Below are 20,492 nucleotides of genomic sequence, written 5' to 3' on the forward strand. Positions count from 1 at the left end.
TGTCTTTGGCATCTGTCTCTGCTTTGTAGTACGAAAGCTACAATGCAGATATACAGATGAACAACTCAAGATAGGTATATATTCATGCTAGTTTATCTGCAACATTTAAATGTATACTGTGAGAGAGACGCTGCAGAAAATACATTACGGAATACATTCATGTGAGTCTCTGCAGGGTGGAGCCATGTGGTGTGAAAACTTATGAGGACAGCAATCCCCTGTGAAAACGAATAGGATGAGTTGTGGACTGACACACCAACGTAAGCAGCTGTTTAATGGTCCTTGAATAGACCATTAATTGTCTCATTAAGAAAGGACCCTCATAAGCTATGAACCTTGAGAAAAGCTGCTCATCCTCCTTGTCTTCAAGTGGGATCAGTGTTCTCACGAGTCTTCACACTGTCTTCTTTCCTTTGCCGACCTGCCACGTTGTTCATCACACCTCTGTTGAAGCTGGAGGCATTTAAAGGCCATAATGCACTTGCTTTTATGAAAATATAGGAGCTACAATATACGAAACAAACACAGGATATACGAGTGAACAAGATTGGGCAGGAGCTGGTGCCTGATACACTGTGAGGCTTGCAGCAAAATATTATACAGTTTAGTGTTCTTTTTTCTTAGCAAAAAGAGAAAGTACACACTAACACATAAAAATAAAGTGCATACATATATACCTGTAACATACTGTATGTGTTCATTATAGCTGTTAAATACATATATGTATTATATGTTAGATATGTACTTTACCCTCATATGGGTTACAGCTCAATCAGTTTTGTTTGGAATAGACGTGGTGCATTAGCACAGAAATAAAACAAGACATCAGCTACGGACCACAGACATAAGTATGGTTGGATGTTACTAGATAAGACATATGTTCATGGAAACCTGTATTACCAACAGATATATAATACTGATTTCTGTGACTGGTAGCTCAGCTCCACATGATTAATTGCATATTTAATTAGCCATATGCCGTAATTAGCCTTAAATGAGCCCTTCTGCTCACCCCCACCAATCAGAATACCCAGGATATATTGTGAAATAATAAAAACAAAAGATTTATTACTATTTACAAGAAATTTCTTTCTTCTTGATGGAAGAAGAAAATGTGAAGCATCTGCACATTAAAATTTTTAAACAAAAAAAATATGCCCCTGCACTGGACCAATGTCAGACAATAGAATTGCATGGCCAATGTGTGTACCAACAGTGGAACTTTATGAGCACAATGATCTATATTTACTTATTGCTAATTTGTGGCTGTTTGTTGTATTTTGTTTGTGTTATTAATTCCCTATTTTTCTTTTGTTGTTTGAGACATAGTGATACAGTGGTTAACACTGCTGCCGCACAGCTCATATCACATACAGATATGTGGCCACAATAATTGGGCCAGCATAGTAAACCCCAAGAGAAGTACACTTAAAAGACCATTGCACCATTATAATCCACTCAGAACAAGTTCCCCATCGACTTTAATGCACTTCGCAGAGTTCTGCGAATATCACAAACATTTCTGTGATTTTGCTGAACTCACAGCAAAGAGAACTCCACATTGTTCGATCATCACTACAAATTACTTTACTGATGCAGATATATTGGAGTATAGGCATGTGAAGTGACTTGTTCATGGTCACATATTTTCAGTAGCAGGATTTGAACCTACAACCTTAGCATTTGAAGTGTTAGGTCTAACACCTTAAATACTAAACTACACTGCCTGCCAATAATATTTAGCCCTTGTTAAAAAAAAAGGAAAATACAAATATTGTATATTGAAAAGTACTTAGTTACATAGTACTTTCAACACTATAACTATGTGTTATATGTACACAACATAATGAAATTCTTACTTCTGTCCCAATATGACATTGCCAAAGTAAATCTCAAAATGTAATTCATGGTTACTAGTATCACACTGATTCAGGTTCTTTTATGTATCTGAAAGAGAATTACCAGTCATCATGTGGCAACCTATCACTGGAATGCACTCAGTACTCAGAACATAACATTAAATTTTAGGGATTAAATTAACATAGAATTCAAGATCAGGTAAGAGGGCAATGAGCTTTAAAATATGAAGAAAACTTAATATAGAACAAAAAAATGTAATTGCTGTATTGTTAATTTTTAGGGAATCGTCATAGAGCGTGTTGGAAGAAGACCTCTGCTTATTGGAGGATTTGGTGCCATGACTGTCTTCTTTGGTTTTCTCACTGTGTTTTTGCATTTTCAGGTAAAAGCAAAATGAATTATTAGTTTACATTTCAAGAAATTAATAAACATTTTTTTCTTTAAACGTTTTATTAAATCAATATGATACCCATTAATATTGACATAGTAAAACAGAGCCATTTGTGCTCTAATTTATCTCTGTATACTGTAGATTAGCACCTATTTTTCTATTAGAATTTTGACTATGTTTATGTAAAAATGAAGTTTGACTTGTCAAACTACAGTTTGGCCTTTGTAGATTTGTATATAACTGCCAGTTAACTCTTATGTCTCTTATTAATATGGGATATCAAAACCTTCACACACTGAGGTACCTTTGTTTTGTACTGCAGTAGACACCGTGGTGTGGTCTGATTAGGCCTTATTTGAAGGTATATACTGTAGAAAATTTGGGAAAGATGGTTAAAATACTTCCATATTTAGACTGCTTTTCTGAGAGAAAGAAAATTATGTCTGCTGCATTTGATTGCTGTTTAAAATGAGTTGGTTTGCAAATGGCACACCATGCAAATGGTGTTGCAGAATGTATATGAGAAGTAATGGAGCTAATACAGCCTTTTTATGAGAAGTTTTATACACAAGGGTCAGTAACTGCTGAACTCCTGCCTGTCAAATTGCTGCTATGCAAGAAACAGCATAACCTGGTTGGCTAAAGTGACATGAAAAAAAATATTTTCTCCAGGCTTAATTTAATACCCTTTTTTTTCAAATTGTGTACCACACCAACAAAAATAAACACTGAAAAGTAGAGTAGAGTAGATGTATAGAACAAGAAAAATTACCAAAGCAAAAAATAAGCATAGCTCAGTAACTGAGAGTACAACTTAACTGGTGAGACTTTAGAAAACATATAGTAGTCAAATTACATATATAAATAGTGGTTGAATGCCAATGAAAGGATAAATCATAGAGTAGCATTTAGTGCTGTTGCCTCACTGGCAAACAGTTTTAGATTCAATTCAAGGCATTGCCTGTGTGGGATCTGCATGATGATCTTGTGTCTGCACAGGTTTTCTCCATGGACTATGGTTTTCCTTCACATCCCAAAGGTGAAGTCATAGAACCAGACAAGAGGTATTATTGTAATTGAAGCACCAAGATAACCAAGTAAAAAGCAAGTTAGACAATTGAAGAGAAAGCAGAGCTTATAACTATGCTTTCAAATAAGAATAGTTTATTATTTGATTATATTTATGATGTTGTGAGGATTATTAAATAAATCTTGGTGTTCACAAATGAATGAACTTAAATTTTGTAATTTTTTTTTACTTTGATTCATGTTTTACTGTATATTACATTTTGTTTTGTGTTAGACTAAGCATAATAAACATAATACGCATAGATAAGCATATCTAAAAATACACAAAAGTGTAATACTTTTCCTTTTAAAACTAAGGTTAAAGATAAATGACATTAGCAATCATATCCCAACCTTTTTTTTTTAGATTGGAACCACCTCTTTGTAAAGCCTTTTATATTATTTGCCTTGTTTCTTTTGGTAATTCTAAAATGGGAGTTTATTTCTTTTTTCCTCTACATTTCTTTTTTCCTTGATAGTTTCCAGTAAAGTATGACATATTAATTAAAGCAGGAATTATTGCAAAAGAATTAATTTTCTTGCTGCAATGTATATGTTGTTTACTATACTTAGAATAGAAAGAGTAGTTCCTATGGCAAATGGCATAGGATATCTAGGGCTAGGGGAGTTTATTGCATGCAGAGTGTTACAGGACATGCTTAAGAAAACGTTGTAATTAAAATATAAAATTTGCTATTGTGTTGTACATTATACTGTAGCCCCATTTAAAGCTAAGTTAGATTTATGATACAGTGCCTTCAGAGAGTATTTTGACCTCTTCACGTTTTTCACATTTTGTTATGTTGCAGTCTTGTGCTAAAAACCATTTAAATTCAGTTTTTCCCCCATCATGTAACACTTAATACCCCAGAATGACAAAGTGAAAATGAGATTTTTTTCATTTTTTAAAAAATCTGTTAAATAAATAAAATAATAAAAAACTGAAATATCACATTGATATAGGTATCCAGACTCTTTACATGGTACTTAGTTAAAGTACCTTTACCAATGATTACAGCCTTGAGTCTTCTTAGTTATGACACCACGAATTTTACAAACCTGGATTTGGGGATTTTGTGCAGATTCTATCATGCTCTGTCAGGTTGGATTGAGACCATCAGTGGATGTTTATTTTCAGGTCTCTCCCAAAATGCTCTATTGGATTCAAGTCTGTGGTCTGGCTGGGCTACTCAGGAACATTCACAGAGTTGAACTTTAGCTTCTCCTATGTTGACTTTGCTTTGTTCGTAGGGTTTTTGTCCTGTTGGAAGGCGAATGTTTGGCCCAGTCTGATGTCCAGAGTGCACTGGAACAATTTTTCTTTAAAGATATCTTTGCACATTTCAACGTTCAGCTTTCCCTCATCACTAACCTGTCTACCAGTCCTTGCCACTGACAAAAAACACGATAGCATATTGTATTATGTTGATGATGAGCAGTGCCTGGTTTTCTCCAGATGTGATGCTTAGAATTGATGCCAGACAGTTCAATAATGGTTTTATCAGACGAGCAAATCTGTTTCTCATAGAAACAAAAACATCTCAATGATGATTTAGAAAGGGATGCACTTGACCCAGATTTCAAGTGTCATAGGAAAGGGTCTGAATACATGTGTCAGTGTGTTATTTCAGATATTTTTAATAAATTTGTAAAAATTCAGAAATGTCTGTAATCTCGTTTTTGCTTTGTTATTCTGGAGTATTGAGTGTCACCTGATGAGACAAAAAATTAATTCAGATAATTCTAGCACGAAGCTGCAGCACAATAAAATGTGAAAAAAGTAAAAGGGTCTGAATACTTTCTTACAGTGATCTGACAATTTCTTATCAGTTTCTCCACCACTTCAGTGCTGCTACTTCTGCTGCTGCTTGAGCACATTGTTCCCTTTGCCGGTTAGAAAACAGTGTGTGTGTGAAGCAGGCAATAAATCTCAGTATTTAATGATAAAACCAGACTCAGCAATTTCCATGTTGAATGGGATGAAAAGTAGTTCTTTTATTTCAAAATATGTCCCATTTCCACATGCATTTGTATCGGCTAACCTTAGAAAAATAATTCAGCTTGCTGAAAATGATCAAGCTAGACTTTCATTCAGCATTGCCCTAATCTTTAATGTTTGGTTTTCTCATATGGATATCAGAGTGTTTTATGTTTGTATGTTATAAAGCATCTGGCAATTTTCAGGTTTTATTCACAAAAACAAATGCCAAGAAAATTCCAGGGAATTACACTAGGTCTTACACTAAGAATTACCATGTTGACATACCAGGATAACTGACTTGTTTTTGGTCACATCTGTCCACGAAACAACAATTTACTTGTAAATTCCTAGAATCATCTGTATAGATGATTAATAGATAAGTATGTATGGATCTGTTTTACCTATGCAATTCCAAAAACAAATTAATGAATGATTATTAAATGTATGTATTATTGAAAGCTATTTCCCAAACCTTCTTCTTCCGGGAAGGGCCATACAGAAGCTAAAACCTTTCTCAGCAAGGAGTAGGCACAATGCAGAAACAATTACTGAACAGGGCACCATTCCATTGCAGGGTGAAAACACACATACAAATACATCATACGTCATTTTAACATCGCCGATCCACCTATATGATATGTCATTAGACTTTGGGAGTAAAAGGAAACTCAAACCCCAATCTTCTTGTTGTGAGGCATCAGAGTTGCCCTTGGAAGTAAATGTTAAACATGTGAGGTTTTATTTTGATTAGAATGGTGTTTTTGCAGTTTCCCCACATATTTTATGTAATAGTAGTAACTGCTAATTTTACTCCTCAAGATAACTTTATATTAAATAACTTCAGGACAAAATAACAAAAATCAGGAAAATGCTGTTCATTTGAGTATTTCACAAAATAGTATGTTAACAGTAAAATTATAGTCATTTTTATAGATGATAAAGGAACAACATATAAGCAAGGAACTGTAAATTGGTTAAAAATGAAATGAAGGCACTTGTAAAGGTGAGAAGAAGCTCATTTCACAGCCTCTGGGCAAGAAATAAGAATGGTGGAGGAGGCATAATAAGTTTGATAACAGTTTAAGGCAGAGTGAAGCTGTCATTGAAATAGTAAGAGAGTGTCTGAAAAACAGTGTAATCTGAAAAGAGTTTATACTTTTGTCTACTGCATTATACTCTTTATGTTGCTTAAAAATATTTTAACAACCTTTTTTCATATTTTTTGGCTTCAACAGAGTGCAGCTAGCTGGATCCCTTATCTTAGTATTGTGTGCATTTTGGCAGTAATTGCTTCATTCTGCATTGGACCAGGTTTGTTCATTTTGTCAATTTTTTTAAATATGATTTGTTGATTTTGTTTATCTTGGTAATTCACTTAACCAACTAGCTAAAATTTAAGTATGACACACAATGAAAAAGTTCATACAGATTTACTGCATATAGCATTAAAGTGCTTGCTCAGTTTTACACTTACTATACCAAAAGTAAGAAGTTGGAATGTCATTCAGATGCTGTGCAGAAATGAATACATTGAGATTGTGTATGAATTTATTATTATTATACAACATAATAGGCAGTGTTACTGTACCCATTGAAAAATAAGAGAAGCACTACAAAAACATAGTTTAAAATATTTTAATTGCATGTTGTTAGAAAGCTAAATGTAATCAAAGTGTTTCTGCCTGACATCATTGGTTATAAGTTTTCTATTTTTTCAGTCTAATTTTTGTCTGTTCTGTTTCCTAAAGTAGAGAAGTGATCTTTCTGTTTATATTGTTGCTTTATTAGAATATTATTGATGAATACAGTGTGCTGTATGCAACAATAAACAGAAACGTTACACCACTGAATGTTTTATCATCAAAATTTTGCAAATGGGTACCAAAAATCCATACCACAGTAGTTAGGCATTTTGTATATGGAACGCTAAAAAGATCAGATTTATTGTACATACCATGTTTCCTGTCCATGCCACTTAAACAGAAGAACGTAATGTTAACATTAAAATTGCAAGCTCTTTAGGTGCTGCAAGAATTGCATTCCACAGGCATATTGCAGAAATCTTAAGAGGATCCAATAGAAGACAGTACTACCCCCTGCTGCATCTCTGAAGGAAAATGTAGATTTGTTAAACAAAATTTTAGATTTTGAAGATCAGGTCAGCAGGCTATGAGCTGTTGAAGAAACTTTCAAGAGTAAGACACAACAACAAGAAAACCCATACCAGAGAAAGTCTGAGCGGTAGATACACCTTCAGGCACACAGACTCCATTAGTTGAGCACAGTCTTTTCATTCTTAAAGCCTGTATAGTATTATAAATGTGTAGAAGCTGAAAATTTTAAGTGCAATATTCTGAAAGCAAGGAAATTTTAAATAAGTTACATAGGAAGTTATTCAAGCAAAGTGGATTTTGAGAAATAAACAAATGAGTACAGTAATGAACATAAATGCTAAACCATTGCATTTTTTTCAATATCCTAAGAATAGAATTAATTCTAAGGTTTTTTAGGGTTGTGCAAATAGAAAACGTTAATTCTAACATTCTCTTTGACGTATGCCTCATGATACCATAATATAAACAATCCTTTTTAAAGGAATATTTCAGGTTTTATATCTTTTTTCTAAGCTTGCTAAAGCATATTTAGTCTATAAACTGTTATTCACACATCTGTCTTTGTTAAAAAATGTTGCCTTTGGGACTGTACAACTGATTTATACCTTAGTTATAGTTGTCTTTTAAATGGGTGTTTACATTGTTATTTAGTGTTTGTATTTGTTAATGGATTTTAGAATTTTAAACTAATTCTAATTACTTTAAAATCCAAGCAAACCATTATTTTGTGTCAGAGTGAGCTTTTAATTTTCTATAAAAATGTCTACAAAATGAAATGCAAGGAAGAACAAGTGTCTTTGTTTTGGAAAAGATAACATCCTCTCTATTAGGATTAGAATAAATAGTTCTTACTAATATCACTGCCCTTTTTACCAGTAAACTATTTGCATATCATTTTAATTTGATTATGTGGAATAAAAGGGTATCTAATTTTCTTGTGGAAGAATTAATGTATGTCAGACTTTTAATTGAAAAGGAAATGAGTGCATGTACTTTCATTTAGTGTTTATTTTTAATTCCAATATTGTCTATAATGGATAATTAAAATCATAATAAATAACTCATAGCATTTCTGCTGTGTGTTTAAGGTTTAAGTATAATTATCAGCTGCACAAATTAAGGTTAAATATTTCAGTTTAAAAAGCTTATAGCTTTATTAAAAGCAATTCAGAAATCAGTCACTTCATATTAATGAGAAGACAGTTTCATTTTTTATATGTATATGTAATATCATGATGCTTAATCTACCATATCATGAAAATGATAATGAATGGCCACTATCCATTTATGCAATCATTGATATCTGTGTAAATGTTATTGCACATTTTTTAAGCATAAAAAAGCTAGTGTATTTTTACAAGCAAGCAAGTTTATGAAATAAGCAAACTTAACATTAATGTCACAGCATCAGTAGTATTGACTTTTATTTGGTGAAAGTTTAAAAATTTAAAAAAAAAATAGCCATTACTACAAATACATTAACAGCATATATAATTAGGGCACAAAATATAAAGGTCAAGTTAGGTTCATTCAATTCTAAGGCCGGGTTTATACTTCACGCAACGCATGCTGCAACAAACGCTCCTGCTATGCAAGCGTTTTACTGTTTATACTTGCGCACGTACTTTACGTAAATCTGGAGGAATCCAGCATGTGGCAGTGTGAGATATTATCAGGGTGAGAACAGGTTCGGCTTCTCAGTGTTGTGAATTACCTGGAACGTCCATTAAATTCTGATGACACCTTACCACAATATCTCTGGAAAGGATGTTTAATGATTAAATCCATTCCAGCAAGCATTGGGCATGAGGCAGAAACAATCCCTGGACAGGGCCTCAGCTCATCACAAGGTGAAGCATACACATACACTGGAGTCATTTTAGTGGCACCAATTCCCCAAATCCCCATATCTTTGGAAGGAAACCGGAGCACAGTATGGAAACCCAGCAGGAAAACATGTAAACTCCAAGCAGGGAATATCAGCGACGTGACTCCCTGCGAGGCAGCAGTGCTACCGCTCCGCCACCATGTCACCTCCATGTGTTTAATTATTAACAGTATTCATTATTTAAACCAAATTAACGATTCATCTGTAAAATGAAACATACATACTTTGATGCATTTCATCATGAAAGTGATCTCAAGTATAAATCTATAGATTCTAAATTTGCACACAGTTGGAATATCATAAATTTAATCAGTTCTGTGTGGTGATCTATTGCTGCTTACTGCTGCTGTCAGGTCAGGAGGAAGTCCAAGAAGCTTGTAGCGATTGAAAACTGAGATGACGTTTATGACGGTCTGCTTTAATGATAAAGTAAACTATGAGATTAAAGTTTTGAGATTAAAGCCAAAATTTCCACTTTAATCACAAAATTTAATTTTTTTTCTCTGTGGCTCAAATACAGCACTGTACATTATGTTGCTGTTGTTATGTTGCAAAAAAAAGACTGCACAAAAGATGGCTTGTGAGACTTTTAAAATGTATCGTGTCATTACAATCGGGAATATGCGATGCTTGAATATAAAAGCACCACGAATGCTTCTGTATGTCGGAATTTTGCTTCACCACATCGAACCATTCATCAAACATTGAAGCGCGCACATCAATCCCGTAGGATCCACATAGAGGCTTTCTGTCACATGTAGATAGTAAACAGAGACTCTGACATCACATTCCAACTTTTATCACACCGTGCCCCCCGACTTTTTGCTGGTGCTGCAACTCGCACACGCATCGCGTTAATTTCTGAGGACCTGCCAGGAGAACGTGTCAAATGAACGCTGGGAATGCGTGGCAGCCATGATGTGTGCGCGTGCGCGTTCTGAGCGTGAAGTATATACGAGCCCTAAGTCTGTTGCTAAGTTCTATTATTATATATGTACTTCTGATCTGTATAGACTTAAAATATTAAACTAATAAAGTAAGAGTGGAGAGAGGGTGAGCCAGGTCAGAGATATGTACAGTATATTTCATCTGTTGTTTGTTTGCTTGTTTGTGTATCTTTTCATTCAAACAGATCTGCATAGATTCATATTTTATAAAGTTTTATTGCAGACAAGTGGTTTGTTTATGAAGTATTTATTATTCAACTGTTTACACTGAATGAAGTAAAAAATTGGTGGGTTAATAGATTAGAAAGCTCCATGCAAAATGTCTCATCATCTTAAGAGTAGTGAGGTGTAAACCCTGTGATGGTCTAGCAGATCATTTAGAAGCTGAGATTGAAGGGGCAGATCGTTCCACAGCTTTGAAATTTTTAGCAGGCTGATATCTTGAGACCTTAATGTACCCCTTGGTTTGTAAGTAATAAGAATGTAAGCGTGCCCGAGGCAACTGTACTTGAGAATAGCAAGAATTGTACAGAGTCCAATATAAATAAACACTAGCATTTTATTCACACTCCTTCAGAGAACAGCCAGAGAGAGAGAGAGAGAGAGAGACCCCAGGAAAAAAAACATCACATCTCCCACTTTCCTCTTCCTACCAGGAACCATATCCGAGCTCTTTTGTTTTCTGTTTTTCTCATTCAACAGAGCATGCGTGATAATTAACAGAAACTGTAACAACAATTAACAGTCTTACACTGACCGCCTGCCTTCAAAAACAAAAGTCCTTGTTTTTCCCCAGTGAATACTGTGTCATTAACAAAATATGGAACAAGTATACATTTTTGTTTATGTTAACATAAAGGTACAAGTAAAATGAACTGCTATTCTAGTTGTGAATACATTAGCAGAGAAAGAAAAGAAAATGATAAAAAAAAAGATAATGAACAGTGCCAATCTAAGTTCGACTAATTATAATAGGTGGCCTAGGCTCAACAACAAGTTATGCTCAACAACATTTAGGTCACAAAATTCTTCAAATAGCCAGGTAACTTAATAGTTCTGCCATATTAAGAGACACCAGAAAAAAAAAAAAAACATCTCATCCTCCACTTTCCTGTTCCTGCCAGAACCCTTTTTTTCTCATTCAACGGAGCATGTGTGATAATTAACAGACACTGTCACAACAAATAACAGTCTTACAATAATATCAGATAGTTAACCAGGGCCCTTGGCTATTTAAGGCTTTACTGGTATATACAATAAGAAATATTTTGTAATCACCCCTTAACTTAAGAAAACAAGTATGTGGTTGTACTTTTTTAGTTGTTATGATGATTCTTGCATCAGTATTTTAAAATTAACTGAAAGCTCCATATAGAACAGTCTGATGAGCCAGTAAAATAATGCATTACAGTAGTAAATCCTGCTAGAAATGCATCAATTAATTTCTCAGTATCTTCCATATTTAGAAGCTGCCTTATTTTAATTTTTAGCTGCTACTACAGATTCAGATGTTCGCTTGAAGATGATTTTTTAGCATTAATGGACTGATCATATAATGCATCAGAGAGCACAATGGCTAGTTTTGTGTTCTTATTAGATACAAAAAATAGCCATTAATCATCTGATTAGACAACTCTGATAATTTGATCAAAAGTAATATTAAACTCTCAATATTATTTTGAAAGATTTGTTGATGGCAGTGGGGTTGGACCAGTAACATGTTGAATAAAATCAGACAAATACCAAAGGTGCAGAAATTCAATAGAATTCAGGTCTGAAACATTATATCTATATGAAAATTAAAATCAAGAGAATTTTATTCTAACTTGTTTTACAAATTGATAATAATTTTATAACATAAGGTGCAAAAAAAGCCATACACATATGTGAGTGATAAATAGTAGCAACATAAGTGATTACCTTTCAGTGTTGTGATTAATTATTTAACAAATGGGAAATTTTTCGTAATTGTTTTTTATAATCAAATGTGTTCGCAGAAATTGCACCTGTGTTTATCACAAAGCAAAATAATAAAACTGTATGAAATGCAGAGTTTTCATTCAGAGATTCTTCTATATCCAATCCAAGTCACAATTCATTCAGAATGTTAAAATAATATTTTTTTTCAGATTTCATATTTATTTTAAAATATTTGAAGTTTCAGATCTGCAAACCTAGAGAAGACTTCCAGAATCCCATGTTTGTAGTTGCTGTTAAATATATTTTAACCATGTACAAAGATTTTGCTTTACCCCCTCTTGAATTCAGACTCTTAGCTCTGAAAACCATTGGATTCCAGAGATGCAGTAAAATTAAAGGCTTTGCTTGCTAAAATAAAAAAAAAAGTTTTCTTTATTCTGGGTAACAATGACAATATACCCCCCCCCCCCCCCAAAAAATGCCCCAGATATGTTTGGTCCCCTACCTGTTTTCATCCAGAGAACACTGTACACATGCTGGGATTTCTGTTCCCCTAGGGGCCTCTGCACTTTCACACCATCATATGTATAGAAAAGCCAAGCAAAATGACACCTTTCATTGGCTAACTAAAAAGATTACAATATGCAAGCTTTCGAGGCAACTCAGGCCCCTTCTTCAGGCAAGATGTAAAGATGAAGAAGGGGCCTAAGTTGCCTCGAAAGCTTGCATATTGTAATCTTTTTAGTTAGCCAATAAAAGGTGTCATTTTGCTTGGCTTTTCTCTACATTCATAATGGCTAACACGGTACAACACCCTAGTACTACACCATCATATGGAAAGCTTCTCTTGTTGTCAGAGTGACTGTCTGTCTTTTCTGGAGGTTTTCTATGAGACTTAATCCTGCCTTGTGCCATCCTTGTGATGTCCTTACCCCTGGCAACACCTTGCTAGCTAGGCACCGTTCTTATGGCAGCTAGTGTCACTCATCCTCCCTGTTGTTGAGGAGGGAAATATATGAAATTATTATAAAGCACACAAGACTTAGTTTTTTTACACAAGGTTTAGTATAAATTTAGTCTTAGTTATACAGAGCACTGCCTTTATTTAAACTTTTGCAACTGTTTTCAGAAAGGGAGTATTTTCAGATTCTAACACAAAAAAATTAACAAAACGCACAAACGACAAAATAATTCCTTCAGGCACAATATATAAATATTATGATGCTACAGGCTGAGATGTGGCAGCTGTCTCCTCCAATAATGGTAAATATGTCTCCACAATGATTAGTGATGTGAATTACCATTGTGTTAAACACAAATGGGCAGACAGTCTATAAATAAATTAGGCTAGGATAAAGTATAGATTGCCTGCAGCCAAAGAACACCTTGGGAAATGTTCTATAGGTTAGAAAAACTGAAGATGTATCTCAGATGATACCAGTTGTGGTTATCTGTTTTATGCCAGAGATAGCAAAAGCTTCAGATGTCATCATAATGAAAACTGCTATCATTTAGGACAGCTTTTCATTTTAGTAATCACATAGACTTTACAGTACAGATTAAAATAATATGGAGGAAATACATTATGTTGAGAAAATGCAGCACAGGAGCCTTAGAATATAATTAATTTTACTGGTGTGTTGCTGATTACCTGTGTTACACAGGCCTTAGTGAACAACATTTCTTGCTCTCCACCCCCCAAAAAAACTTTAATTTAGTGTTTTGCAATTGTGAAATTGTATGAGAAACAGTAAGTAAAACAAAACTCAGCTGTGTTTTTCCAGGATCCCAAAATCTAGAAGCTACTGAGTTGGGAAGGTAGGATACAGCATAAAAAGTCAAACTCATAACAAAAGAAATTAAAGTTTGTTTTAAAAGTTTAGTGAAAATTTAAAAGGAACAAATCACAAAAATTCAGAATAAAAGGCAAAAAGAGAAAAAAAGATTTCTTCTACAGTCTTAGCTTTTTCTTGTTAAACTTCAGTTACTTTCTCTACTAAAGGCTGTGTTATTCTCAAAGACTTCATTTAATAAATTCAGCATGTTTTGTAAGTATGTACAGTATGTACGGTACAGTTTGAAATTGTTTGCCCTCCAAGCATTACTAATTGCAAAACTGACTGTAAACTTGGGCTAATCTATAGACAAAGGAACAAGAAATAATTTAAATATTTCATTTATAGTTTAGCCCTCCCATTGTCTATGCTGTAATACAGGGTTCTCATATTCAGTCTTGGGGGCTCAGTGTGGCTTCAGGTTTTCGTTTCAACCAGATTCATAATCAGTGACAAGAACTGATAACACTGATTTCATTTAATTAGCTGGTATTTTTTCCTCTTCTCTTATTCTACATTCAGAAAAGCAGAGCAGCATGATTTTTACATTTATAAGACATTTAGAAATATTTCTATTTTTGCTTTAGATTTAAATGCTTAAACTATCTTTTGTTGATTTCATTATATTTTGCTCTTTCTCTGTGCAGTTTGCACCCTTCATTGTATCTTAATAATGACAATTAAAAATGAGCAGAGCAGACACCCAGGCAAACAACACTGAATTGTGAAAGGCTACAACTATTGTAGGGTCAGACCCACTAATTAGTAAATAATGGATTAATTTAACAATTAGAACACCTGGAAAATTAGAATGAAAATCAAGATGAAAATATTGTTAAGAAGAAAAAATGCATTATTGCCATATAACTGCTTAGTACATTTTAATTTTTTTTTTTCTACCAAACTTACTTTTCTAATTTATGTATTGTTCCCAAAACACAGAATCTGGGAAATAATAGTTCAATTAATTAGCCCAGGAATCCAATTAAAAACAGAAGCTGGTTGGAACAAAAACTTGCAGCCACAGAGGGTCCCAGGACCGAGTTTGAGAACCCCTGCAATAATATATTTAGGCAAACATTTTAACATAACTAAGAAAATACTTCTATCGATTTAACATAACCTTACTAACTAAAAAATGGCTCTCATGTACAGTTTTTCTTGTAAACATTACTAGCCACTCGTCTTTTCCTGAATTTGTTAGGTCCAGCTGATTCTTACTGGGCATCTATTGTATACAGTTTTTGAAAAAGATTTGTGTATTCACATAAATATGCACAGAGTCCATTTCTGACATAAAATTATTATTATTAACTCTACACATAATGTATATAATGTACAGTATCTTTCAAATTCATACACACTTACTGAAATATCAGCCTTTGTTAAGTCAAGTCAGCTTTATTATGTGTATACTGTACAGGGCAATGAAATTTGTATTTGCATGTCTTCTCAGAACAACTGACAAAAAGACAAACACAAATACATAAAATTGTATTTAGAATGCAACATATACAGTATATACAATCATATGCAATATATAAATAATGTCTTTGTAAGTATTATATATTTATATACTGTACAGTTTTTCTTAAGTTATAGTATTTGAATTGTTATGATTGACTGTCCAGCAACCTTACAACTTGTGGGTAGAATCTGACTGAGGTCTTTAAAATATACTGTTTGCCTTTCTAAGGCAGTGGGTGTTTTACGTGTCCTGAAGATAAAGCAGCTTGATGCTGGTATTATTCTGTACTGCCTTCATCACCCTCTGCAGATCTTTATGATTTTGAGCCGAGCAAGTGCCTATGCAGAATGTGATGCACGCAGTGAGGTTGGACTCAACTGTACACCTACAGATGTTCATGAGAACAGACTAAGAAATTTAAGCTGTCCCCAAACATCTGAGCAAGTAGAGGTGCTGGTGACCTAAATGTGTTGTTCCCACATTACTTAGTCAATAATAGTCAATCCAAGAATTTTAAACCTGCTAACTCTCCACAGCATCCCTACCAATGTAGATATAAGTGTACTCTGCCTTTTGAATCAATGACCAGTACCTGGGTTTTTAACAGTGAGATTATTGTCTAGGCTCAACTGAGTCAGTAGGTGAACCTCTGTGTATGTCGTCTCAGCATTGTAGGTGATCAGGCCTATGATGGTGGTGTTCTCAGCAATTGTAATGATAGAGTTGTGTCTGGCTAGGTAATCAGAGGTGTACAAGGTGTACAGAAGGGGGCTCAGCACACTATCCTGTTGAGTAACTGTGTTAAGGGTTTGTGTGTGAGGGTCTGTGCATGATGTACTGCTTTCAATCCACACACACTGCATTATTTTGATTAGGAAGTCTAAAATCCAGTTGCAGAATGTCACACTAAGTCCTAAATTGAAGAGTTTGGTGGTCAACTGTGATGGTACAGAAAAAGCATCCTCTGTAGACTGTTTGTGGCAATATCTAAACTGAATATAACCATGACTATTAGAATATTCTGTATAATGTGTGCCAGCACCCATCTCTTAAAGCATTTCATCAGCTGGAGTCGGTGCAACCTGTCTGTAGTCACTCAGACCTTCCATGTTTTTGTTGTTAGGCAAACAAATAAATGCTGTCCTTTTAACGTAGGTGTGGACAACAGCTTCTCTACATGAAATATTAAAAGATGTCAGCTAATTGGTTGCAACTGTTTTTTAAATCATGCCCCAAATTTCCATCCAGACCAAATGCCTTGTGGTCATTAACTCATTGAAAAGTCATCCTTACATCATGTACATAAACAAAGAAGAATGAATCATGTGGTGCTGCAAGTAACTGAATTGCCTGCTGCTTGTTGTTGCAGTCAGAATATGGATAGAAAATATTAAGATAGTGTTGAAGGAAAAATTAAGATTATATTGAATTAGGTTTTATTTTGTAGTCCATAAACTTTTCTAATCGCTGCCAAAATTTGCACATATTGGTACAGTGACTAAATTCTGTGATTGTCACGCTTAACTAAAGTGCAGTGTGCTCTGGGAAAGCTGAAAGGCAAAACAGTATTCAGAATATTTTACATAGAAAGTTAAACAGGGCCTTAGAATGGTTTGTATAGCAAGTCTGTTAGCATCTTCAAGCAGGTTTTCTATCTGTATTTGGCACTAAATCAGTGTTACGCATAAACAGGAAACACAGTTCACATATGATTGAGCTTTTGAATTAATGATGTGCCTCTTTCCTGATTCATTGCTTAAGATTCCTGTCTTCAATTCAAAAACCCAATACAATGAGAATTGCTTATTATGTTTATGTTGTGCACTAATTTTTCTGGGTGCATTTATATAACAATAATTTACTAAAGAAAGCATGTATTTTGCATGTTGTAAGCAAATGAATGATTAATTGACATACTGTAGATTATGTGAGATTAAAAATTTTTCTCAGTCATCACTGGAAAACACATGGGGGGTGGGTAACAAAAAAAACATTAAAAAGTCTTTTTTGGGTGGAGTATTGCTTTAGGCAAACTGTTTTTTCAGGTCAGTATAGAAATTACAAATATTAGTTTGCAAAATTAGTAATGGTACATGAGGATAATTTAATTTTTTTAAATTTTTTTTAAGATTTTCTTCATCATCATCATCATTATTTTCATTCAACTTTACTGGGTATGCTTGTTATTTAATTCATTATTTACCAATAACAAAATTAGTGGGTCTGATGCTGAAGTATTTGTACCCTTTCAGCCTTAAGTGTTGTTTACTCAACCGATGTGTTTTTCCTACATACAGAATGAGAGAAGAGAACAAAGACCTTGTAATTAAATGAGACCAGTTAGAGGCAAAATGATTCACCTCTTGTGAAACTGGTTCGAACAAAAATCTGCTGCTGCAAGGGGAAGGACTGTGTTTGAGAAACAATGGTCTAAGGACTGGCAAAAGGATGACTTTATATAATTATAAGTGAAGAGCACCTTGAAGGATGCTTCTCAGCCCAATTGCTCGTGCCAGGCTTACATGTGATTTTCCCTGGTGAATGCTTTGTGTTTTGGTGAACAATGTGGCTTGGTAGGGTTCAGCCTGAAAAGACAGCTTGAAGCCACCATGTGAGCTCATCACTTGCCAGGAATATACAGTGGGCGTTGAGTATACTGTAGTTCTAGTCAGATGACAGGTGATAGTGGGTGAATAAATGTGTCTTAGACTTAAACATCATGCACATTTTGCAAAATTGTTAACACAAACACTATTGTTTTGACAAAAAAATGGATATTCAATCCTTGCATGTAATGTCTTACATTTCTTTTAATAAGATCAAGATGAAAATAATACTGGGGGTACCAGCAAGATAACTCTAATGTACTTTGAGCTATATTTGTACTGTAAATGAAAATAAACCTAATTTTTCCCCTGAATGTTCTTTTTACATACAGTATGAACCCCACTGAATTCCATCTAATGAATATTTTTAGAGGGGATATTTCATTAGGAACACATTAACAGATATTTTAAGTACTAAAATGTAAATGAAAATTAAAATTATCCATCAAAGCTACACAAAATCATCACTGCAGCAAATCAGTCAGTTTTGCATCAATTATTTTTGTGCATCTCTCCTTAGGGTCATTTCAGTTTGCCATGAACACATACAGTGCATCCGGAAAGTATTCACAGCACATCACTTTTTCCACATTTTGTTATGTTACAGCCTTGGATTAAATTCATTTTTTTTCCTCAGAATTCTACACACAACACCCCATAATGACAACGTGAAAAAAGTTGACGTGAGATTTTTGCAAATTTATTAAAAATAAAAAAATTGAGAAAGCACATGTACATAAGTATTCACAGCCTTTGCCATGAAGCTCAAAATTGAGCTCAGGTGCATCCTGTTTCCCCTGATCATCCTTGAGATGTTTCTGCAGCTTAATTGGAGTTCACCTGTGGTAAATTCAGTTGATTGGACATGATTTGGAAAGGCACACACCTGTCTATATAAGTTCCCAGAGTTGACGGTTCATGTCAGAGCACAAACCAAGCATGAAGTCAAAGGAATTGTTTGTAGACCTCCGAGACAGGATTGTCTCGAGGCACAAATCTGGGGAAGGTTACAGAAAAATTTCTGCTGGTTTGATGAGCACAGTGGCCTCCATCATGCGTAAGTGGAAGAAGTTCGAAACCACCAGGTCTCTTCTTAGAGCTGGCCGGCCATCTAAACTGAGCGATTGGAGGAGAAGGGCCTTAGTCAGGGAGGTGACCAAGAACCCGATGGTCACTCTGTCAGAGCTTCAGAGGTCCTCTGTGGAGAGAGGAGAACCTTCCAGAAGGACAACCATCTCTGCAGCAATCCACCAATCAGGCCTGTATGGTAGAGTGGCCAGACGGAAGCCACTCCTTAGTAAAAGACACATGGCAGCCCGCCTGGAGTTTGCCAAAAGGCACCGGAAGGACTCTTAGACCATGGGAAAGAAAATTCTCTGGTCTGATGAGACAAAGATTGAACTCTTTGGTGTGAATGCCAGGTGTCACGTTTGGAGGAAACCAGGCACCGCTCATCACCAGGCCAATACCATCCCTACAGTGAAGCATGGTGGTGGCAGCATCATGTTTTTCAGTGGCAGGGACTGGGAGACTAGTCAGGATAAAGGGAAAGATGACTGCAACAATGTACAGAGACATCCTGGATGAAAACCTGCTCCAGAGCGCTCTTGACCTCAAACTGGGGTGACGGTTCAGCTTTCAGACAACAACCCTAAGCACACAGCCAAGATATCAATGGAGTGGCTTCAGGACAATTCTGTGAATGTCCTTGAGTGGCCCAGCCAGAGCCCAGACTTGAATCCGATTGAACATCTCTGGAGAGATCTTAAAATGGCTGTGCACTGACGCTTCCCATCCAATCTGATGGAGATTGAGAGGTGCTGCAAAGGGGAATGGGCGAAACTGGCCAAGGATAGGTGTGCCAAGCTTGTGGCATCATATTCAAAAAGACTTGAGGCTGTAATTGCTGCCAAAGGTGCATCGACAAATTATTGAGCAAAGGCTGTGAATACTTATGTACATGTAATTTCTCAGTTTTTTTATTTTTAATAAATTTGCAAAAACCTCAAGTAAACTTTTTTCACTTTGTCATTATGGGGTGTTGTGTGTAGAATTCTGAGGAAAAAAATGAAGTTAATCCATTTTGGAATAAGGCTGTAACATAACAAAAGGTGGAAAAAGTGATGTGCTGTGAATACTTTCTGGATGCACTGTATATCCACCTATTCTTTATCTTCACACCTGAATTTTACTAAGGGTAAAGGGAATGAAAAGTTAATTACTGTAAGGCAAGGTACACCTCTCATGGTGAATTTAGTCTACCCTGGGAGACAATCAGATACTTCCTTACACATGTTGTACACACACAAGGGCAGTATAGAGTAGTCATTAAACCTGTTAGCAGGTGTTTGCATTTTGGGCACAAGGTAGTTGACAAGATGCCCATGATAATGTGTCAGCTTAAGAAAGAATGT

The 20,492-nt window shown here is 35.0% G+C and overlaps 1 protein-coding gene across 4 annotated transcripts in view; it reads left to right on the forward strand.

Annotated features, from left to right (window-relative positions):
• slc2a9l2 (solute carrier family 2 member 9, like 2) overlaps nt 1-20,492 on the forward strand; it is a 197,728-nt gene that overhangs the window by 154,748 nt on the left and 22,488 nt on the right. For all 4 annotated transcript variants that reach the window (XM_028801819.2, XM_028801820.2, XM_051928220.1 and 1 more), the window contains 2 exons: nt 2,141-2,242; nt 6,536-6,611. In XM_028801819.2, the coding sequence (XP_028657652.1) occupies nt 2,141-2,242; nt 6,536-6,611 (178 nt within the window). The remainder of the gene's footprint in view (nt 1-2,140; nt 2,243-6,535; nt 6,612-20,492) is intronic.

The sequence above is a fragment of the Erpetoichthys calabaricus genome, chromosome 5 (assembly GCF_900747795.2).
Source record: "Erpetoichthys calabaricus chromosome 5, fErpCal1.3, whole genome shotgun sequence".
Classification (NCBI taxonomy): Eukaryota; Metazoa; Chordata; class Cladistia; order Polypteriformes; family Polypteridae; genus Erpetoichthys; species Erpetoichthys calabaricus.